At 42.3% G+C, this 24611-nt stretch overlaps 1 protein-coding gene across 2 annotated transcripts in view; it reads right to left on the bottom strand.

Moving 5' to 3' along the window:
• htt (huntingtin) overlaps positions 1–24611 on the bottom strand; it is a 47587-nt gene that overhangs the window by 5540 nt on the left and 17436 nt on the right. For both annotated transcript variants that reach the window (XM_002053948.4, XM_032438486.2), the window contains exons 10-27: positions 23626–24213; positions 23360–23543; positions 19505–19827; positions 18491–19087; positions 18122–18279; positions 16853–17480; positions 12243–12977; positions 11671–11838; positions 11310–11578; positions 10829–10910; positions 9892–10731; positions 9615–9817; positions 7606–7854; positions 5606–5975; positions 5250–5387; positions 4470–4732; positions 2989–3163; positions 479–713 (exon numbers count right to left, since the gene is read on the bottom strand). In XM_002053948.4, coding sequence (XP_002053984.1) covers positions 479–713; positions 2989–3163; positions 4470–4732; positions 5250–5387; positions 5606–5975; positions 7606–7854; positions 9615–9817; positions 9892–10731; positions 10829–10910; positions 11310–11578; positions 11671–11838; positions 12243–12977; positions 16853–17480; positions 18122–18279; positions 18491–19087; positions 19505–19827; positions 23360–23543; positions 23626–24213 — 6205 coding nt within the window. The remainder of the gene's footprint in view (positions 1–478; positions 714–2988; positions 3164–4469; positions 4733–5249; positions 5388–5605; positions 5976–7605; positions 7855–9614; positions 9818–9891; positions 10732–10828; positions 10911–11309; positions 11579–11670; positions 11839–12242; positions 12978–16852; positions 17481–18121; positions 18280–18490; positions 19088–19504; positions 19828–23359; positions 23544–23625; positions 24214–24611) is intronic.

The following is a 24611-nucleotide window of genomic DNA, read 5'->3' as shown; positions in this document are numbered from 1 at the left end:
CAAATTCGGTCATGGACAAAATGGGCGGCAGAAACAACAAACTGTTGACCAGGGTCAGCAAAATGAAATGGACACACGACACATTGACTTTTGGCCAGCGGAACAATCAAGCGGTTAACCTGAAACTCAATGAGACAGTGTAAGCAAATTGAATGCATATGATTTAGTTATTTTCTTTGGACTCCTGCTTAAAGCAGCTCAAATTGAAGCCACAATCGATTCAGCTTGATAGTCGATAGAGACTTGCACCACAATGGCCTTGCGCCGCCTTGCAAGTCCCTGGTTGTTGCTCTGACAACAACAGCGACAAGAATTGGTTTTTTGCGGCTGTTGCGATATTAAATAAAATTACAAAATATTTTCAACTGTCTTCTTATGCCCCACGCACATATGTTTTTGTCGGTTTGTTTGCCTTTATAGATGTTGTTGCTGCTGTTGCTGCTTCTTGTTTATTTTCGATTTCTCTGCCAGTACTTACCCACATACATGCAGGACAAAAGCAATTTCAATGCTGGAATTGAAAATTTCTCATTTTCCATTTTCAGCAATTCGAGCGCAAGTTTTTCAATTTTATGTCGCAACTGCGGTGTGACCACAGCTCCAGTTCCAGGTCCAACATCGCCGGCTCCACCACCCCCAACACTTCCGGTGGCTTCAGCTGTGGTAGGCGCTGCACTCGCACAGCCGCTATTCACCACGATGCGCTCGAGACCCTGGCCAAGGCAAAAAGATAAATATATATAGATATGTAAATATGTTTTGTTATAAAAGAAAAAACTAAAATTTACAGAATGTGTATACATACAAAAAAAAAAAGGAATCTATATATAGATAGCATGGTATGCAACAAAAGGCACAGAATTGTGCGGCTCATAGAGAAACAGCATTTGGGGGCGGACAATTCGCTTTTGAATTTTTATCATTGCATACTTAAGTGGATTTTTCAGTAATGGCCACGCTAATTGAGTGGCAAATTGTTATTGTTATTGGCCGCTGTTGTCGCTGCGCGCCCAAGCCAACAACTACCCACCCGCCGAACAGACACTCTTGCTATTAGTTCCGCATCTCTCTCTCTCGCTCTCGCTCTCTTCCCCCTCCCTGGCGTGTTGTGCGCCATCAAAGCGCAAGTAGCGACAAAAACAACAACAACAACAACAAAAAACAATGAAACAATTGAATTGCGTGCAAATTTCATAAATTGCTTGAAAAGTTGAATTTAATTTGGACTCTAGCAAAAAAGGTCCAAAGGCAGGAAGTATGCAGGGAACAGAAGCGTTATATATTCTATCTAGGGTATAAAAAAGGGGTATCAACTTAACTTTCAGTTAAAGTATTTATATTTAAATTGATTTGCATTAATATTAAGTGCATTTCTGAATATCACTTCCACTTGGCTTTGAGTTTTTAACTCAACTTAAATTCGTTGAGAAATTTATTTGCCGTATCCAATCTCATATAAAAAAAATATGGTTGCCAAATTATTTAGTATAACAATATATCATGATTTAGGCAGAAAATATATCAACAAATTGTATTATGAATCAAAAAATCAATATTTATATCCTTGTATTTTAACTCAATCAATATACAATAGTCCCATAAAAACATAAAAAACACAAATAAATTAATCAATATATGAATCTGTCAATCCATCAGTTTATCAATCTTTCAAATATGGGTAGTTCAATATCTTAATCCATCAATATCAATACATCAATATATGAATAAATTCAATATATCACAGTATCGATATATATGTATGCATATACTTATATGCATCGATGTAACAATGCATTAGTACATCAATATTATAGAACCTGGCCTTGTAATTTTTTGTGCAGTTTCTTACGTAGTAGTTGATAGTTGAGTGGACTTTGTTGCATTTCTGTTTGTTAATTAATGTGGCAGTCGGTGCATGCAATATGTTTATCCACTGACATACTCTTGCCATCTTCATGTTACCAAAGGCAATTAAAATCTCAACTAGAGCTTTATTAAATGGCCAAATTATGCGCAACGACTGAGGAATTTGTTATTGATGTTGTCTCTGCTAGAGCATCATATTCATATAAGCGATGTGTGCACAATGTTTGAGCAACAATTTCATTACGTTGGACTATGTGCAGGACGCACACACACACGCACACACGCACACACACTTACACAATTGTGTGTGAAGGGGCCGACATGTGTGCGACTTGTGCTATTTTGACGCTCCGTTTTGAGCCAATAAACATTTTGTTGTTGCTTTCACATTTTTTCAGCGTCTGCCAGTTATGAGAGCGTCGATATTTTGTTATACCCTTCTATAGGATATTAAAAGCTTGTCATGTAGTGCGTCACGCATAGAAGGAGTCTAGCTATCGTCCCGGAACTTTGCACATATGCATCTTTTTACTGTCAGAATCGATCAGGTTAGATCAACGAGGTCGATTAAGAACCAATGAAGCTATTTAATAACATTTCTGATTATGAGGCAATGTCAATGAGCTTGTTCGTGTGATGAAGACAGGTATGTATCTTATATGAAATATTAATACGTTAATCGATGCTGTTCTTCTTGATTATACCCTGCACTCATTGAAAATGAGCAAAATGGGTATAAAATAATATATAATTCTATGACCCGCGCAGATCAGGTTTAATTCGAATCAAGATTACCTTGCCGCGGCGTGAGTTATAATCTTTGTGGCAGGTTCAGGGCATTCTCCTAGTCGAGCGATCCCCCTAGAGCACTTTTGTTTTTTATATTTTTGTCATCCCAATGCAGCTGGCTGCCTGGTTGGCTCCCTCTTGAAAATTGTCAATCAAAAAACCAATTAAGCGCGACGTGGACGCTGTCTGAGTTGAAGTCGGCCACTAGATTTGGTAGGGGCAATGGGCTGAGCGTTTAGGGCCATCAATAGAAACGATTGACAGCCGCAGCACTGGCAACTGTCTGGCTGTGTGGGTGTGACCGAATGTTTGTGTGTGACAATTTCTACTCACATGCAGAACGCACAGATAGAGCTCCTCATTTTGTGTCTTCTTCAGGAAATTATTGGCCGCAATAATTGTATTCGACAGCAAATGGCATTGCGGCACAAATTTCGATGTCCACTCGATCAGGCTGTAATTGAGCGTCCACAACAGTTTGGTATGTGCATCACTGAACTGCAGGGGGCTGCAAATGCAAAAACAAAATGAAAAATGAAAAAAAAAACAAATGGTAAAATGTAAAAGTTTCACTCAGTTACTAGCTGTTTTTGTGCCTGAGAGCCACTCAAAGCACAAGCGCGCGACGCTGCAATCAATGCAACAACTTTGGCACCAACACAAACTCTGACCGCTGACCGCTGACCCGCTGGCAACATGTGCTGTTTTTATTGTTGTTACTGCTGTTGCTTTTTCTCTAAATTAATTAGAAGTTTTTGATGGCCAAAGTGCGCTCTAATCAATGGCCAGCAGCCAATATGCGGGCGCTCATGTTCTAAGCCTGCAGCTCTACAAGCTACGCGAGTTGCGCGTAAAATTACAAAATAATTAGGCCGGTGCAAGCTTTGGCTTTTGGCCATGGTCTATAAAGCTGCTGTCTGTGCGCTGATTAGTTTGCGTATGCCCTAAAGCCCGCTAATTGATGTTGTTGTTGTGGCTGCTGCCAAATTGCGTTTGTTCTGCTTGGCTATTGGTCGTACGCTGCGTATGCGCAATTTCGCTTCAATTCTAATTTAATAATTTTCAACGTTTGGAACTGTTTTGGGCATTGCACCTCTCGGCTAAAGCTGTAACATTTTCAAGGTTTCCAGCAACACAAAAAAAAACACGAAACTTCTGCAACATTTTTGGCTAGCAGCAAGCAACAACTTTTGTGCTGCAAAGCAACTGAAGTGCTGGCATATGAAATTTCATCAAGAACCACACAGCAAGTAGCTAAGCCAAAACTTGCCAGCAGCAGCTGCAATGCCAATAATTACAGCAACACAAGCAGGAGTAGCAGCAGTAGCAGCCCCGGCAGTGTCATCGATCAGCCATTCCGCTTGAGCTGGTAAAATCTATCGACAGCCAGAGAGCAACTTTATTGGAAGCCACGTCGAGTTATTAGAACTTCGACTTTTGCCATCGAAAGGAAGTGCAGCGCTGCCATCGTCGCAGTCCTTGAAAAGTTTTTGATAACGCCACAAAAGGCAGTCAGCCAGGTAGATCCGCAAAGTCGCAGCCAAAAACTGTTCGTAATGCAAAATGCGAACTTTGGCCATAGCTCTGGCAACAGACCAACAAATGCACAGCGTAAATCAGCGTAGAGTCAGCAGTTGCCTGGGAAATTTGTTTTTGCTGCAATTTCAGTTGTTGTTGTTCTTTGTGGCTAGAGCCAAGATGTGGCAAAAAGGATAGCAGGCAGTAACTGTTGTCTAATGCCAGCTGGTTACCATGCAACATTACATAGTGCTTGAGATTTGGCCAAAAACAGATAATGTGCTTGTGTGTATTACCTCTCATCAATGATGCCATGACGATTGATGTAGCCAACAATTAAGTCACGCAGCAATGTGAGCTCATCACTGAGCTTGCCAATCGCCGTGTTGGTTCGGCTGCAGCATTCGAGCAGACAGAGCAGACCCTCGAGGGCAGCAATGCGTATGAAGCAATGCGAGCTCTTCAAATAGACGTTCCCAATCAGCGCGGCCAAATGCTGCAGTTCACCGTGGCTGGGTATCAGAAGGGCCTGCGTGCGGCACAGTAAGTAGATTATGTGCTGCGATAAAAACAAGTAGAAGAAGAAGTTGAAAGCGTATACAATTGCAAATTAGGGGCGCCGAAGAGTGAATACCCTTGCAGACATGTAACAGACGTGCAATCTATTTCATTAGCTAGATCTGGTTTTATAAGAAAACTTTTATGGTACATGGAGCTTTTATCTGAAGACTAGTGTAAGATTTTTCTTTCAGGCTTTGAATTTCCCTGCAATTTTTTTTTTCTGGTAGCTATTTTATATAGGCTTCAGATGTTGATAAGATTGAAATGTTAGAAGAGTTTCTGAGTTTGGGACAAATAAAATACGAAAAGTTGTTATGATCAAGACAATATACTTATATAAATATATACATGTACATATATATGTACATATAAATAGCTAAAATATATGTGCACTACACGTTATGTGTAAAATCTGCTACAGTCTCTGCAAGGGTATAATGAATAGTCATATACTTTCCAGCGCGTTGCTGGGAATCTTTATTTTTTTTGTTTTTTTGTTTTTTCTTGGCACCCACCTCATGCGATATGGTATCGTCCATGGCAATTTGGTCCTGCAGTCGCAGTGTGCGCTCCTTAATCCACTTGATTTGATCACGACTCTCGCAGATTTCGCAGAATTTGACCAGATTCGGCAGCACCAGAACATGATTTTGCTATGGACAAAAGTAAACATGCCATTTAGACATTTCCAATTAGCCAACTGACAAGCCAAGCCGTTTCAATTCAAGCCAAATGCCCGGCCCAGGGGCTCACTCAAACGGATTGGCATTAGTCTGGCTGGCCTAATGAAATTATGCTGCATTTGCGGTGCATGTGACTGACATTTATGCAGCAACAGTTGCAACAGTTGCATTCGCATCCTCGAACTTACCTCGATCATCTGCTGCAGCACGTCAAAGACCAGCTGCGTGCTGCTGCGAAAGTCGATGCCAGACAGCTGCACATAATGTCGATAGTTGCGCCAGTTGGTGTCAGTCATGTTGTTGCATGTCGACTGCCGCCGTATGCCCAGCTCGCTGCCTGCCCCATCTGCCTCATCGGCCGCTGCCTCTCCACCATATGGAGGCGCTTGGGCGTATGCCTCCATGAGGGCCCAACTGAAATTAAGATCGCATTGATTGGCCGCAAAGTTGCGTGTGCCAATCACATTGTCCGTCCTCGGCTGCCGCTCCAGATTGGCCAAGTAGAAGACGTTGCACGTGGCATCAACAAGCAGCTGCACCTTGTGTAGTTTCTTCAGGCTGTCAAATGAAAAATGCGATAAAGAAAATGGAAATTGACGAACTCATGGGAAATACGCAAGTTGCTTGCGTGTCGGCAACATAAAAATGTTGCACACAATTAAACACAAATTAATAACAGCAACAAAACACACACGCACACACACGCACGTACACCTATACCAAATTAAAAGTAAACAATTGCCTGCCAACGCGTCGAGTCATATGTTGTTTTCTGGACCTGCGGCCATTGCAACAATTTCGCCTTTGCTGATTTTTAGCTGTTGCCACCGCAGGCAACTCAATTTTATAGAGAGTACAAACATCAGAAAAATAATAATTCTTGCCACTTTTTAACTTTTTACATTATTTTTAAAACTTGTATGTGCACAAAACGAAACAAACGCTTGAGTGCTTGTAAATTTGTTGTTATGAAACATGACAAGGTAGTTCGTGTCTATGAATGTAGAAAAATCTTAGTTGTGAAGATAATATATGTTGAATATTAAAAAGAAAAATATATAAAATAATGATAATAATAATACTTATGGCAATAATAATAATAATACTCAAATGTTAAGCACTCACTCTTGTAAAAAATTAATATAAATGAATTTATTTAAAAATTTAAATAGATTCCTAAAATTAAATGTCTTAACAATAAATGCTTTCAACTCATTTCACATAACATTATTTAATAAATATAACCAATAATGATTGAGCCAAATTCGCTGGGGTTTAGTTCCCAGCTCTCAAGGTTTGGTTCTTGAATCTAATTGAAGTAGGTATTTTAAAAACTTTTTTTTTTTTATTTCTAGATTAAACGCGAACAACTTCAGGCTCAGCTCAAGCTTGGCTTGCAGCTTTCTTTCTATTCATTATAAAAAAATGAATCGAATTATTTTTATAGTGGTAACAGGGTATCAAAAATTTCGATATTCAGCTGTATTTGTTTGGTTAAGAGTGTAGCTTTTATGTTTTTTAAAATTTTTAATTAAAAAGTCACAGCAGGGTCTATTATAATGTATATACAATATGTGCACGAAAACAGACTACTTTTTTTTGGAAGTCAGCCTTAGAGGATGTCAACCTTTTTATAAAGTTAAAGAATAATATATATATATATGTATTGTATTGTTATATCATAGTTATCAACTATTTTGCAAACTCAAAAAACCCATTAAAAATATACATGAAAAACATATACATAGATTTAAGTTTTAGCTTTTACAATAGCCTTTCCATCAGCAAAAGCAACTGTACAAAATAAAAAACTAGAAGTTGTTGGCCAAATTGTTTTAGGGATTGCATGTTAACAAATTAGTTGTGCTTTTAAAGTTGCAGAGTTTTGGTAATTGCTAAAAAATAATATGCGTCAGGGGACAGGGCATATGTAACTGGATGGTTGAGCCGGCATTTTGGTCCTGGCAGCGGCACGGCGCAACATAACACGACACAACACAAGTGTTATGGGCAACAACAACTTTTGATGGTCGCTTCTAATTTATATTATTTTTTTTTTCTTGTTATATACGCATTTAAAACTTTGGTGCCCACTTGCCGAGTATTCATTTGAGTTTTCATCATTTGCAGTTTTTCCAACAAAATGTTCACAGTTTGTCGGCACACACACACATTTATTCACACTCACCTAATGCTGTCACAATTGATGCGCTGCCAGCGTGTGGTATGATAGAACTGGCTGTTGCCATGGCCGGCAATGGGAAAAGTTTTATATGTTGTTAGCAGCTCCATGATGGCCAGCAGGCAGACCTGTTTAATCTGGAACTGTTCCTGCTGATCGACCATATGCTCATCGTACTCCTTGTTGATCAGCAGCAGAAAGGTCATAAAATATTCTTCGAACTGCTGGCGTGTGGTATAGCCAAATATGGAGAGCCTGTGGCGAATATATATTGTGAGAATGTGCTTTAGTTGCTCTGCGTGTTGCATAATAAATAAATTGCAAAAATATTTCTAATAAACACACACACACACACACACATGCATGCACACGCAAATTGAAATTGGTATGCTGCTAGCTAAAGCCTGCAAATTTAATTCAATTAGTTGAGCTCTTCAAATATTTAGAAGCCCTCAAATCTCAATTAGCCATTGATTAGCTTTGTTACGCCCCAAGCGACCAACTTTCTTGGTTATTTCTCAAATATGTATCGATACCAGTGACACGCCCAGTATTGCGCCCATTTGCTGTTTGACAAAAGTTGGCTAAAATTGTTATTCGTTGCTGCTGCTGCTGCTGCTGCTGCTGGCTGGGTTCAGCGGTTTGTGCGCAATTAGCAACTATGTGAGACAGCAGCGAACTGAATCCTCACATGAGGCGTCCTTTCGCGCAGTAAATGCTCGCCTCCTTCACGCTTTCTCTCTCTCTCTCTCCATCTTGGTCCATCTCTGTTTCGCTGACACGCACACATGCATTTATCTCACTTTGCTGCTCATAATTTGTTTATATCGCTGACTGCCTCCGTTGCGCTGCTGTTGCTGCTGCCGCTACTGCTGCTGTTATATCTTTTAGTTTGCCCCAACACTCCCCTCCCCCCACGCTTTTATTAACTGAAATCCCAGCTCGCAGCGTTCGCCTTCGAGTCCAAAGTGCTTGTCTATACGCGTATGCTAGCCCTGCCCTGCACAGCCTCTGGCTGTCACAGCATCACCCACCTCGCCGTCGTCGTCATCGTCATCGTCGTCACAGCTTCATCTAATAGAGCTGTTGATGTTCCGCTCTGTCAGCCCTTTGGGGGATTTTGTCGTCGCCGCGAGCTGGGCGCTTGTTGTGCGGCTTCTGTTGTGCTGCGTCTGGTGTGTGTGTGGGTGTGGTGCGAGGCTGGGTGGTGCTGTTGCTGATGCCGCTGATGTGGTTTTGATGTTTGCGCTTTTGCCAAGCTACGAAAAATGGATTGCGCGTATGGCGCTTTAAGGGCAAAGTTAGAATGTTTGCAACTTTTAGGCTGGTCAGGCGCACACACACACACACACAGAGTAATACGCCCAAAATTCCTGGCTGATGACAATTCAAGCGCTGACAGCGTAATGATGACGACTGGCATGGAAACAATGACATGAACAGAAGCAGCAGCAGCGACAGCAACGGCAGCAGCAGCAGCGATGTGGAAGCTGTCAGTCGACAAGGACGAGGCAAACAAGCAACGCGTAGTCCAGGACATAAAGACAGACGCGGACAACGGACATAAGCACTGTGATGACAATGACAACTTACAGACGCAAACACACACACACACACACACACACCAGCACACAAACACACAAATGCAAACTGCATCTAATACAGGATGCTGATGTTTCCAGTTGCGGTTTAGCCACTGTTGTCCTTATCCACATCTCAGATTGTCGTCAACGCTGCATGTTGCTGCCAAGCTCGCGTCAGAGCTCTGTCAGAGCATTGTCAGCAACAATTGTCGTTGTTGTAAATACAATAATTGTAATGTTTGCTGTTTGCTGTGTGGCAAAGCCAGATAGCTGCTCAGCCATGGTCAGCCATGGGGACAGCAGCTGAAAGTCTTCACGCATATCATAACTTAAGTGGCCCAAGCAAGCAGCAACCAGCAACCAGCAATCAGCAACAGGCAGCAGCACTATAAGTTAACTTAATTAGCAGCAGAAGTTCCCAGCTACACTTACCGCTTGACAAACTGACGCAGCACATCCACATCACTGAGGCTATCCACAGGTATGGGGGGCAGTTTGCCATCGCCGCTGGCAGTCGTCGTCGGTGGCAGCTGCTGCTGCTGCTGCTGCTGTAGGACGAGCTCATAGGGCGTCACTGCGTAGGCATATAACTGATGTAAGCGCAGCAGCGAGGTGCCAATGGATGCGATAAGGGACTGCAAAATGTGGCAAATGATTTAAGGCAGCTGCAGCTAGCAAGTCGGTATGTTAAGTGTGCAATGTCACCTACCAGCGGCACTTGAAGCGGCGCCAACTCATGTCCGGCAAACGGGAGGTAAACCAATTCGTTGGCCGGCAGCAAGCAACCGATATCAATTTGCGTTTCAATCAATTTGGCTAAGAAAATTGCCTGCGCTGGCGGCTGGGCACTCTGCAGGCGATGTCGCTGATAGAAAACCGTGTCCTGCAGCATGTGGCAAGCGGCATGCACCGGCACTTGCAGCAGCTCCACACGCAATTCATCACTGCTGGCATTGAGTGCCCACCAGATGCGTGGCTGCTGCAGCATCTCATCCAGGCAGACCAGCAGTGCGCCCAGTCCATCATTTGGATCTCTGCCAGCTTCTAGGAGTTGCACCGCGGCGCCGGCCAAGCGGCGCGCATATGCGAGCAGTGCGGGCAGCTGCTCCGGGCGCAGCAAATGTTCGACCACAAACTTCTCGATGTGCTTGGCATCGATGTAAATGAGCGCCGCTTGCTCCAGGCTTCGTATGGACACCAGCAGCGTGCTCAATGCCCGAGCCACATCCAATTGCTCCGCACTGTCCATTGCCAGGTGCTGCGTCTGGGCCAGCCGCGTCATGAGCGACGCACAGGCAACACGCGCCAGCGGCGGCAGCTGCATATAGTTAATATGTGGCGCATGCTGGATGCACTTCTGCCTGAAGGCGGCTACCATGGACGACAAAGCGCCATCGAGTGCATGGCGCAGTAGACGAGCCTCCTGCACAGGACCCAAGCTGCGCAGCAAACGCTGCAGCTTGGCCTCCGATTGAATCTCGAGCAGCAGTCGCATCAGCTGTTGTTGCTGTTGCGGTGCCTCCGCGTGTTGTGTGGCAAATTTGATTAGCTGTGAAGGCACAAAGAAAACGACAAATGGTTGAGCAGGCAGCAGCGGGCTGGTTGCGAACGGGCGGAGGGGCTGATAAATTAGCGGAACCACTTACCTGGCCAAAGAGCCAGCTCTCATCAATTATGCGCGGCGGTGCAGCTGCGCTATTGTCCTGCGGGTACTCCAGGTCCTTCAGACTGCCATAAAATGAAAATATAAAACATGAAATTCAGCCAAAACCAACGAACAGCAAATACACTTGCGGAAAATATTCAGCATTTTCTAACAAATTTTCATTAAGTTTTCTGCCAATTGCTTTTGCGTGAGAGGGAGATAGCTCCAAAAAGAATTTGTTTGACAATTTTACATTTATCCCATTTGTGGGGTGGGTTTACCCTAAATCGATTTGCTGTGCAATTGTCATTTTAACTAGGATTGGTAAATTGGAAAATTTTGTTGCATCTGCTATTGGCCAAATTGCAGGCAGCCAATCGATAGAAGGTTGTATATTTCTTTTCCTTGAGTGTAGTGCGAAATTGATTTAAATAGTTGTCAAGAGTCACAGCACTCAGTGCGTAATTGGGCCCATTACTCACAGCATGGTGCGCAGCTCGTCCTGGTCCTCGTCTCCGGCCAGTTCCCCTTGCAGGAGTCGCTCATAGATGCTGCTCCTGGTGGCCGGACTACTCTGGGCGGCCAGTCTTCGTGCCAGGCGCTCCATGGGCAGCTGCAGTGCCCGCTGGCCGTCGTGCAGCTGATGGAGTCGACTGAGCAGCTGTAGCGCCTGCAATGTGAGCGCCGTATTGTCCTGCTGCTGCGGCACGCAAATGCAGCACAGCAAACGCAAGATGCTGCGTATCGAGTGCTGCAGGCAAATTAAAAATGAAAGGAAAGGATGCCGCAAACAAAGGCAACAGGCGCCGCATTGTAATGCAAAAATACTGAATTCCAACTTACTTTGTTCAGGTTGTGCGAATGGCGTAGCAGCGCCGTCAGCAGTAATGAGCCGCACTCGGGACGCACTTGGCAGAGCTCGCTAAGGAATTCCAAGTGGTCAGCAATTAGGAAATTCAGATACTTGCCGGCGCACAGGCGGCGCACTTGTTGCGGACTCCAATCCATTGTCTGCAATTAGTTGGTTGTGATTTGCGTATAGCCCCCCAAACAATTTCCCTTCTCGCGCCTGAGCGCAGCCATTAGCCGACAACTGGCGCATGTTCGAGTGGCAATCAATTAAAATTATGCGCAGTACTGAGTACTGAACGCATCTTTAAGCCAGGCAACAGTTTAAATTATCGCGGCGCGTGAGTAGCGCATAGTTTTAACCGGAATCCGTAAACCGGAAACCAAAAACCAAACCCGACGCGGCGAACCGCAAAATTACGAGCACGACAACTGTCAGCTGGCCAGACTCTCACTGTTTGGTATCGGCGGCACAGACAGTGGCCAAATCAGCTGCCAAATTCAAATTAAACTAATGTGCGACCAGCTGTGCCGCCCTACAGCCCCGCCGCCCACCCACTACTTACCACACTTTCCTGGCAAACTTCATGGAGCATTGCACGCTGCAGGCTCCATTTTAACGGGAGCTCCGCTGCCTGCCCCAGCAGCACCATCGGCTCCAGCAGGCGCATGGACAACAGCAGCTGGAGGCAGGCCAGCAAAACGGGCTCTAGGGCATCGCCGCCCTCAGCGCTCATCAGGAGTAAATTGTAGTATTTACAGAGAAATTCAGATTCGGCCAGAACCAAGCGAAAAACTGATTGCAATGCATCCTTATGCCGTGAGCGACAGCAAACATTGTGCAGCGCGTTAACGAACCGCCCGGCCAGTTGGCAGTAGGCGTGGCCGGCCAGGGTTGAGCCAGAGCCCAGAGCTAGCAGCGCATCCAGGCACCCGAGCAGCTTCTCGCTCAAAACTTTAGCAAAGTAGTTAATTTCACTGATGGTGGGTCGCGCGGCGCTCCGGTTGGAGGCGGCGGCTGCTGCAGCGGTGGCTCTAGCAGCAGCAGCTGCCGAAGATGTCGAAGGTGCTTCATCCTGCCAGTGGAGCGTGGTTGCTTCTGGGCCTGATGCTGTTGTTGATGTGACTGCGGCTGCGGTTGCTGCTGCTGCTGCTGCTGCGGCCTGCAGCCGTCGCTCGGCCGTTGGATTATTTTTCAGATAAAGTTTTATGTGATTCACCAGATAAATTTCTTCGGTTTTCAGGATTACATTTGCCAGCATAATCATTGCCAGTGCTAAATCACCAAAGTTCCCAACGTCCTGCAGGCGATAGGGTGTAGAGAAGGAAGACAGAGAGTGTTGGGATAAATGTTAGTTTTGAGGATGACTCCTACGGTTTGGTCGCCAGTGCGACAAAGTGTGAAACTTTGCATAAATTGCAGTAACAAAGTTGCCAGCGACAACATCAACATATTTTCCGGCAGTAATTAGAAAGGATACTCCCAGGCACACACTCACACACACGCACACTGCTAGTAAGCCTGCAATGCAATTTAATTTGCCACACGCTGCCTACTAGCGTTTAATTTTCAAATAAGCGTCTTTTTTTTTTGCTGAAACGCCTCTTGCCTGCATTTTTAATGTTTACACGCAAAATGTTATTTAAGTTGCGGCGCATTTTCAATTTCAATTAAAATGTTGATGGTATAAAGTTTTTTCAGCATACACATACATGCACATAAGGCTGTTGCTCAGCCATTCGTGGATTGACTTATGCGCTCATTGCCCGACTTAATTACTCATGGCCACCTGGCTGGCAAAAAGTGCGTGTGCGGCTAGATATTAATACCCTGTATTCATAAAAAAGTGTATATGATAGGCAAATAGCGTTAATAATATACTATAATCGCATACAAAGGCATAGTGTTTTTTAAGTTTTCCACTATGAACGCCAATTTTTTTTACTCATCGCTGATATGATTTTACTCAATGCAACCGCCAATTGCACGCGTTAATTAAGTTGCAATCAAGCTCAGAGGTTAATTAGGGTCTACAAAGTAAGCTTTTAATGGCGAAGAAGCAGCGGAAATTAGCACTTGACCAGAGCGGCATGCGAAACGTTCCGTTGCCTATTAATGCGATGCAATTTTCTGAATCCTAGCTGATACATAAGTACAAATTGTTTGAAAGAAAACAACTGTTCGGGTGTCAGCAGGCAATGCAGAAAACTAATCGCAAAATACTGAGAAAACTTAGCTCTGGAGTGTAAAGGCAATAAAAGTAATATTTTTCAATGTAATATTTATCAATGAAATCAACATCAAAGTATCTACATTTTACTTTGGTTAATTTCTAGAGTACTATATATAAATCTTGTTTTCAATATGTGCCCATTGTCATCCATTAGTAAACCTTTAGCACACGTTACAGCACTGCATTCGTATTTCAAAAGGGATGTTAAAATTTCCGCTTAAGTTGACAAACAACGAAAAACTGTCATTCTTTTGAGGTAATTTGGAGCCTGGTCAAGGGTATCTTCTACAAAAAAATGCACATCAAGAATTCCTGATATATACTCTGTACTCGTTCAAAGAAGAATACAAATTGGTTTTAATTGAGTTGTGAAAATGAATATAACAGACCAACATCATTATTTAAATGTAATGTAGTTGGTCAGCACTAACAGACGATCTAGTCATGCTCTTTCAATTATACGAATGCCTAGATTTCTGGTACTATAAGAATATTAAAGGTCAAGGCCCCAGGTTGTTGACATAACTGTGCCATATGCAGATCAAGGCTATTTTCTGGCATTTTGGTACACACAGGGCATTTTCTAGTCGTTTATTTCCAACTCGTGTTCCCTTACTCATACATTTTTCACATTTTTTGGTTTACTTTCTCGTCAAATTAAATAAACTATAATTGGTTCAAGTTTTTAAGCCATGCTGTTTAATTTCTATTTTAATTAAGCTAAATGTAGCCAGTGCCAACATGGAGAAACGTGGAATATTTATAAGTGCACGGACTGAGAAGCCGCCGTTAAAGTAAACGATTTAGTTCTGAACGTTAGACACGTGATGCATGCCGATGTATCAACAGGATATGAGCCGAGACACTGGCCGGACAAGCAGCTCGCTTCATATGCAAGTGAGTGTCCACGAACACGCACACACACACACACACACACGCACTAGATGTGTAATTAAGTTGGTTTGCGAGCAGCATAACAGTCTGGCCGTTGCTTCGACTGAAACTCTGCCAGTGGCGAGGGGTCTGACTGGCCTGTCAGCTCGGCAGGGCGACAGTTAATGCATGTGTAGCTTAAATGCGCATTAATAGTTGAAAATGTGCGGCGTTGAAGCGTAGGTATTAAAAATGTCACGTATACGACATGTGCCACATTAACTACGGCGCCACATGCAACAACAACTGCAAGGGACAAAAAATAAAAAAACACACACGTATATATAAATATACACATATATGCGCCGCAAGAGCTGCAGAATGCATTCGTGTGCATGTAAATGCAAATAAGCAGGCGCGTTGTCGGACAGGTGAAAGAGGTAGGGGGTAAATGACAAATCGCTGATGAACCCACAAGCCAACACGCCCCCCCTTCAGGCCCAGCCGCAGGCCCCACAAGGCCAACTGATGCACGAGTGTTAAATGAACCATTTGCTGTGCCTACTTTACGTGCAACACCGTGTGGCAAACATGTGAAATAAATACACAGAATAGAAACCACTGCCATTTAAATTTAAAACAAAAGGAATTTAATACCTTTGCCACAGCTTGTTTTTAGGGAAAATCTTCCAAGTGAATGCCTAAAAATAATGATAATAATCTAGAGTCTATAACAGATCCATTCGATATTCCTGTGATATGTAAAACGCTTGCAGCGAGTCTTACAATTTGATCACCATATATGGATCACATAAAGGCAGAGTGTTCGAAAGCATACAGTCAATCGCTATGGAATCAATATGCCTTAAATTAATTTTTGTATTCATCATATCTAAATCAACATCATATTATATAGTTCCACTTTAAACAATCGGTTTGAAACGGAGTTCTTGATTGATATAATTCTAAGTTTCAAAAATAGCTGACATATATTATAACCGTCTGCAAGGGTATTTAAGCTTCGTCCTTACTTCTTACGAGTGTATACAATAGGCACATTTATCGGATTCAAAGGAGTCCATACTTTGCACAGATTAAATTACATGAACTGTACGCGAAATACATGTGGCATGTAATTGCGGCGCGACTATGGAATACTCTAGACCCTATATCTGATGACTATGTTAAGATCATTGCTTATGATAATTATAATTTTTTTTCTGTAATTAATAATGCAACAAGAATATAATATACTCTTCCGAAACGCAGTGCTCGGTAGATGCTTAAGTCATTTGGGCAATGGAAAATCCAAGCTCGAATACGAGCCTAATGTATGAATATAGTCGAAGGCAATATGCAACACTTAAAATAATAATAATAAACTCACTCATAATTGTTAAAATGATGAGACACTTAATTTAATTTGTACGTCAATTATTCAATTCATATGCCGTCTATTCTACCCCATATTTCTGGTTGAGTAATGGATAACTGTGGTAACAATTGGCAGCTGTAGGCAAAATTAATAGACGGGAACCAAAGACATGCCGAGCTGTCTTTTAACTCAGCAATGCGACAATAAACCGAAATTTAATGCCAATAAGCGAAAATTAAATGCCATGTTTTGTTATTGTCGTTTCAACTGAATCGAATGAAAGATGATAGCACTCAATTCGCAGCATTAGCAGTCTGCGTGTGTGTGTGGCACTATTGATAAATGTCATTATTTCAATTATGGCATTTAATGGATTTCGAGCACAAACTCAATTAAGTGTCATGGAAAGTGTCAATATATTGCTTGCAACAGCGGGGCAACACAATATTGTCCATACGCAATGGTCGTGTTAATCAATATTTCAGGAGATTTCACGCTGCATACATGAGTTGCATGTACTTAAGCAGTCATTAGGCAGACGCATATTTATGAGCAGTAGCTAATATAACCGCAAAGTTATAAGGAGCCTATTCCTTGAAATATTCAATGTAGCTGCTGCTGTCTGTGTGAAAGCGCTTCATTCATTCGAAATTCATTTACTTACCGCATGTGAATTCTGAGGCTTTCGGCTCACCTGTTCAATGAAGAGCTGTAGCAATTGCAGAAATTCCTTGCTGTCGGCCAGGACATAGTTGCCATTGTTGCGAAAACAGCTTTCCAGCACCCGCAGATCACCGAATGTGTGCAGTCGCAGTTGTCCGGTGGCAAGCGAGCGACAGACCATTCCATAAAGTACATTCGCATCCTGTGCGCTTAGGTATTTGGGCGCATCCAAATGTTGCAAGCTGCGCTCGTACAGCAGCAGTAGTGCCAACAATTGTTGCACGGCCCGAGCATCAATGAACTTCTCCAGCATGCCCAGCACAACTTCCTTTTGTGTATCCAGTTCGCGCCGTTGCGCCAGCAACGCCTCCTTTGTGTCCTGCGTCGGCACAGCAGTCAGCGGACTCTGGCAGCTGCCACGCCGCTGCTGTTGGGCCGACGTATCCTCGTCCAGCGCCTCGTCAAGCGGACTGTGCATAAAGAATAGCTCATAGCTGAGCGTCTTCAGTGCCAGCAGCGCCACATCTCGCACAGCGCCATTGGCTAACAAATTGTTTGTTATGCTTATGATCTTCGGTATGGTTATGAGCTGGCGATCGCTCTTGTGTGTCAGATGCATCAGAAATTTAAGCATAACTGGCACTATGATGGACGCATTTCTGTGAAAAATAAACGCAACGCGATAAGCAATGAAAACTTCATAGAATTAAATATGCAAATTAAATTGAGGTTCTTAGATAGCCAAGAAATAATATTATCTAATATATCTAAAATGAAATATATCTCAAATTTTTGTATACTTTCATACTTAATTGGATTTCTCTTGGTCCTATAATCTCTGAGATAGAAATGTTTATACACACATTTGGAAAACAACAAACTAGGAGGGAAATCGGAAAACGTAGCACAACGAATTTTAATTTATACATTTATACATTTTTATACAAATTTTGAATTCACAGTTTAACTGAAAAAGTGTAAGCCAAATAACAGCATAAGATATAAATTTGTTGCCCAATTACGGTTGATGATAATAGATTGCATTTTACAAGATTACAATTAGAAAATAGTCTAGCTCATGAAATAAGAAACCCTATAATTTATTAGAGCAATTTTTTAATAAATAACCGGCTAAACTAAACTTAAATTACATTTAACACAGATTATTAGCATATATACGAGTAATACTCTTAAAAACAAACCGTATACTTTGCATTTATAATTTGATTAGAGCTCGCTTTATGCAACGGCAACGCATTAATTGTATACGCCAACTATGCAGGCACTAAAGTGCACTCACCTGTCGATGCCACTTTCAATTAGGTCCAAATTGTTTAGTATTTGCTCAAAAATAACGCTCTTTGAGTCCAGTATGCTGTAGGTAACATTCAGGTCCAGCAGCTGCGATAGTAGCTTCAATATGGGCGCCTGTATCAACGCATTGCACTTCATGAAGAGCTGTCGAGTTGGGGGCGTGGTGTGGGTGGAATGGGTTGAAAATGCATGAATACGAGTGCTACGCAAATGTTTGCCATAAATAAAATATGAATGCGTACAACATGGACACTGGAGGGTGTGCATGCGTCCGCACCTCGTGGCAGGTGGCTTTTGTGTCTGCGCATTTTTAATCAAACAAATTGGCAACTACTAAAATTAATTAGCAACTCACCGTCAAACAGTAGATGACCAGCGGCTCGAACAGCTTTATAAGCCGGACGCAGTCACCCGCCGGCGGTGCGTCCGGCTGCATGCCCCGCACAAAAAGCGCGCCCAGAGCAGGCTGCGTTGCAATTAGTTGTTGTGTTGTTGCAGTCGCTTCAGCTGCTGTTGTTGTTGTTGTTGTTGCTGCTGTTGTTGTCGAGCCTACAGAAGCTGCTGGCAACAATGTAGAGACGCCACAGACACTGGGACTGGCACTGGCAGAGCGCTTGGCCACAAAGTAGGGGCGCACAAATGTGGCATGGTATCCATGGGGCTGCTTTTGCACTTGGCTTGCATAATTTTGGCCAAATAAATATTTCAGCAGTTGCCGCAGACATGCAACGCACTCGCCGGGCGCATAATTTATTAGCTTGGTCAAATACTGTAGTATTTCTTCAATTAATTTCAGAGCTGACGCGTTTGCAGTTGCAGGCGTTGCGGTCGCAGGCGCCGGCGGCGATGGCGATGGCGGAGGCGTCGATGCCTCCAGGCACAGGCTCAGCGCGTTGAGGCAGGTCTTCAGCAGGCAAATTAATAAGCCGCCAGCTTCGTGATTTATGGTTATCTGCAAGCAGAGACAAGAGTGGGTTACCGAATGAGCGGCTAAAAGCCAAGCTAAAAGCGTTGGCTTTTATTGGCCACGCCCCAAGTTGAGGCAAGTTTAGTTGTGTGGCAAGTCAAGTCACAAAGTTGAAGTCAAGAGTCGAGTACGTTGCCAGCATTTCGTCGCTGGTTGCATTTTTTTTTACAACTCATTGCAAGGCAGCATTGCCCGAAAGTGTTGCATATAAAACGGCGCATTGCGTTGTACGTGCAACGTGCAATTGGAGCCGCGACTGCAAACTGGAAGAAGAATTGGCAAATCTCGGTGCACGTGCCCCAAGAACTTTTGCCATTTCAGCGCTCCAGCCGCGACTTAATGGCGCCACGCCCTCCCCACCCGTACAGTCCATTGCTGTCTTCACCTGCGGCTTTGACTTACCTTGTAGCTGTCATTAGCACCTCTTAAAATGTTGTAAAGTTTCATGTAAACGTAATCGTTGGCAAAGTAACCCATCGCCTGCATCGCCGCCAGCGTCTCCCTGCCACTGCCGCTCAGCGTGAAGAGCTCGCTCTTGACGGTCTTGGAAGGCTTGGTGTTGTTGCTGCCACCGCTGCTGATGGTGCTGCTTCCGCTGCCGCTCGGCTGCACTGGACGCTGATTGCCCACCAGATGATAGTAAATGTTGAGCAGCTTGACGCAGTGACGCAGCAGAAAGTCCAGCTGGGCTGTGGGCGGTGCCTCGCCCGAGCTTAACATTCCACCTAGATGGGAGAGCGAGAGAGCAGAGTACGGTGTGCGGTAAGTATTTGCAGCATATTAATGACAAATTAAGCAATGTACGCAGCACCAGCTAATTGTGTTAAAATGCCAACTGATGCTTAAAATTATACAAATGCCGAGTAATTGCAGCTCGGAAAATTAAAAATCCATTTAATGGATTTGCATTGGGGAAAAATTAACTATACGCGATGAGAAAAAAAAAGGAGCTATCCCACACGACTATATAAATATCGAAAGCAAACAAATAATGTGAAATTAAAGCAAAAATTGCATAGGTAACAAGCGGAAAACGCTTCAAAGTGCGCAATGATTTATATGAATTCATTAAACGTGCGTGTGTGTGTGTGTGTGTGTGTGTGTGTAAGCATACAACATTTCAATTTATGTGTCAACAATGCAACGCCAGCAAATACTAAATAAATTTTTATTTGTGTGCGCAAAGAAACTGCGAGCATACAAAAAATTATTATTATTATGACTTTTTTTGTTGTTGCACAAATAAATTAAATTGTATTCGCATAAATATTTATAAAAATTAAGTGTTTGGGGAGCCATTTAAAACAACAACCTCCCTCCCAGAGCTGCCAGCCAAGCGACAATGCGGTGCCAGGCCAGGAGCTACAGTGGGTGATATGAGGTGGAGAACGGGATAGCACAGGCTACAGTTTGCATTACATTAACTAATTAATTGAAAATTTCACATAATGAGACGATGCCACAGTTCCGTTACTAATTTATATTTATTTATGTGGGCGCATATTCATGGCAACGGCGCGCCACAGTTCGATTATGGCCCAGCAGTACGGGGGCCACGTAGCAAGGGCTTTGCGGCATGCAACACAAAAGCTGTTGTAACATAAGAATTGGCGAGCCACAGTACAGAAAATTAAAGTAATAAGGTTGAAAGTCAAATAGTCTTTAAACATATTTTGCAATATCTGCACAGAAAGAGAGAGGGAGAGTGAGTATTAACAATAAATAAATACATGGCTATTATGCACCACCGTCGCACTCTGCGTATGCGTAATATTATTTTTATTAATGCCACGAGGCCGCAGCAGTGCACAGCTCAACGGAGACATGACACGGCAGTCAGTTGTTGTCAATTTGATATACACTTGGGCCATCAGTCAGGCATTTATAGACAGCCAATCCGGAATATTCTGTTTTTAATTGAACGTTCCGCAAATGAGCTCGTGGCGTACTGAAAACGACTGCATATTAATTTCACTCATAATGCGGGGCATTACAATTTGCGTTTAAATAAAATGAGTGTGTGAAATGAAGAGGGGGTGATTGACGAATGGGCCTGGGTAGGGGCAGGCGGCTCTTTAAGTTGTCAAAATTAAATTGTGTTCATTAAATGAATGTAAATACTAAATGAACAGTATGCACAACAGCCAGCAGGTGGCTTAAAGCAGAGAATATTAAAATGTTATAGTTGATATTAAATTGTGATATCAACAGAAACTTATAGAGCATATATTCTTACTATCTCGCTTTATGAGCAAAGCAATTCGTGTGTAGATCAAGTTTACTTTACGAATATGCATATTTTTTTAATTGAGAGTACAAACTTAATAATTATAATAAATCATAAATTGCTTACGTACCACTTTTAACTTGTACTTTTGGAAATTCTAGCCGCCATTGTAATAAGTTTTCATATATTTATATATATGCTATGTATTTATAGCACAAAAAGTTTATTAAAAATATAAGCTTAGAGCATTTCATGGTCGGACACTTCCGCCAAAAGCACTCGAGCATGTTTTTGCTGGACCTCACATGCCAACAATATGATTTGCATACTGTCAAAACTTATCGCAAAACACTCGCCAAAAAGCCGTAAAACATTTGGCGATTTTGTTTTGAAATCGATGCTCGGATGCATGAACACGCACGCACACACACGCATACGCACACACACACATGCATACGTGCATACATGCATGTATAAATATTTATATGTTACAGGGTTGGGCCATAGTTGGAGGTGCGAAAGCGCTCACGGCTTCAAAATTAAATTATTTGCTTATGCAAAAATGCACAAATGCAAATTGCAATGGCTGCGGTATAGAGGAAGACTGGCAAGCGAAGGAGGGGCGTGGCAGATGATGCGAGTGGCACGAAAACTATTTTACATTTAATGGTTTATTAATAATTTAATTACTTTTTGATTATGGTAGATCGCATTAGCGCATTGCAAATACGCGGCTGGCAATCAAGCAAAAAATAAATAAATAAATACGTAAAAAAAAATAGAAATAATAAAAATTAAACTCTAACTCTGTTGCTGACAGCGACAACAGTTTGATAATAGGCGTGGTTGGGCGTCGTGTAAATGCCAATAATGAAATTAAGTTGAAGTTTGGTTTTTTGGTTTATGCAATTTGGTAAATTGAATTAAAATGTTTATTAGCGCGCGATTCGCATCGGTTGTCATTGTTGTTATTTTTTTCCCGCTATTATTGTTGTTGCCTTTTCTGGGAGGGCGCGTTTTGCTAATGGAACTGTTAAAAATTATTTAATTACACGCAACCAAGTTGATATCAAATACTTAAATGTTTAACAATTGCCGCGCTGAATGCTTGATTTGGCAATGAGTATGCAGTTAGTTAGTTGCGTTGAATTTCAATTTGAAATAAATACACAAAACCCATTATAAATTAAACAAATGGGCGCTTATAATAAGCCATATACATATGTGAGTGTGATGTCAAAAATAATTTAGTATATTTTATTACTCTAAAGGATAGTTGGCTGAGAGCGGGGGCAGACAATAAAGCAAAATATATATCTATTGATGGTAGTTCTTTTTCAGGCTAATTAGTTTAACTAGTTGAACCGTTTAACTAAAACATATTTAAGCGTTTGTAGTATAGAGTATTTGATAGTCCCTCATATTTTGCAGTAGCAGTTTAACTCGCTTTTTTAATTACTTCAGCTTGTACAAAAAAGTTGGTCTCAAATTGAATTATTATGCCGATAGAAAATTAAAAATATTTATGCTAATTTGTGCTTTTGCTTCATTAAAATTACAATTAAAACAAAGCAAAACGGCAGAAAAAAAATTAAATAAAAGTATTGGAATGTGGCACATCCAAGCGCCAGAGGCAGCACAAATATATTTATGTAAATTCATTTAATGACAAACAATTAATTAAAATGATTTATATGGCTATTTCTATGGCATTTAGTACAATGCAATACACTTAAAAACAAATTTTAAATTATATAAATTTTTTCTTTATTTTTATAAACATTTTATCATTTCAAAGTATCATTAAAGTTACGAAGCCCATGCAAACTGGGATCTGATTTGAGCAAACGTGTATGAATAAAAATCAATGGCAAGGCTTGAGATTTGTATATCTATAGATATATATCGCAGTTGATAATTGCATTTTAAATGGAATATATGTGGGTTTATGAATGGAAAGTTAGTTTTCAAATTGAGTGCAGACCCAATACTGGTCTAAGGGTTGCTCAGCTTATGGGTCTGGTACTTACCTGCTATTAATTTGGCCATCACATCAATCAAATCGTTCTGACAATTCAAGTCGCCAGCTGTTGCGCTGTTGTAATAGGCGTAGCTGATGCAAATCTCAATAAAATTGAATTCCGTCCAGGCCTGTTGATAGTCAACAAAATTGAAGTGCTTTAGTAGCAACCGCAGCGCGTTAATTATGCCAAACTGTCGAATGGATGGAGAACAAAAATAAGGTTACGTTTCTATTTGATTCAATTTCTCGAGCGATAGCCAGACAAATATTTACCTGCAAATTTTTATCATTGAGCGTCATCAATTTATTTGTCATGCGATACAAAACTTTGGCCAAAACTTTTTCCTCTTGCGCAATTTGACGTTGAAATCCAATGGCAAAAACATGGCCGTCAGCGATGCCGACACCGTAACTGCCATCAAAGTAGGCCGACGCCGCAGCGGCTGCACCTACAACACCACCCATCGCAAGTGTGGTGCCACCAACACCAATAACAGCTTCTGTGGTGGCAGCATACGGCCCGTGACCGTGCTCCACAGCATCCAGGGCTGCCATTGGCGGGGCAATCGTTGAGCTAGCCCGGAATAAATTACGCAACGTCACGGACATGCTGCCAAATATGCGATAGTCGAAAAAATCCCAAAGCAAATTGAAATTAGTTTGTTGAGTTTCAGCATTCATGTTGCCTTCCTCAACTCTAGTTGCTGCTGTTGTTGATGTAGTTGTTGCTGCCGCTGTGCTCGGTAGCTCCGCTTGGCGCGCTGTTTGCATTATAAAACGGCAAAGACAGTGGGCGGCATGCTCCCTTACACGCGCATCATCGTCGCCCAACAGCTGCAGAAGTTCGTCCAGGAATTGAGCCTGCAGGGATCGAAAAGCGTTTCCGAGTTAGTTGACTGCAGGTTGTAAATCAAAAACCAGCTCAAAGTTTTTCATAATGCCGCTTCCCGTTACAAACCTGAACCAAAACATCTGCAGTTGAATTTTGCGGTTGCATCTCGGCAACAACTCTTTGAACTTTCGCATTTATGGCTAGCTTTGCGGCAACTTGTTTCATCTAAATCGCCAGTTGCGCGGGCACAGACCTATCTGCCACCGCCACCAAAGCAACTATTGCTTGAAAATGTAGTCAAATATGTTCCCAACAAAGTTGGCCACAAAGCAAGGGCTTTTTTTTTATATGCGGGCTAATAATCAAGTAACATTCTTCACCACTTAAATAATATTTGTATCAGAATCAGATTCGAGTTGTTATATTA

The sequence above is a fragment of the Drosophila virilis genome, chromosome 2 (genome assembly GCF_030788295.1).
Source record: "Drosophila virilis strain 15010-1051.87 chromosome 2, Dvir_AGI_RSII-ME, whole genome shotgun sequence".
Taxonomy (NCBI): domain Eukaryota; kingdom Metazoa; phylum Arthropoda; class Insecta; order Diptera; family Drosophilidae; genus Drosophila; species Drosophila virilis.
The sequence above is the reverse complement of the archived record's forward strand: the minus strand, read 5'-3'. Positions and strand labels throughout refer to the sequence as shown.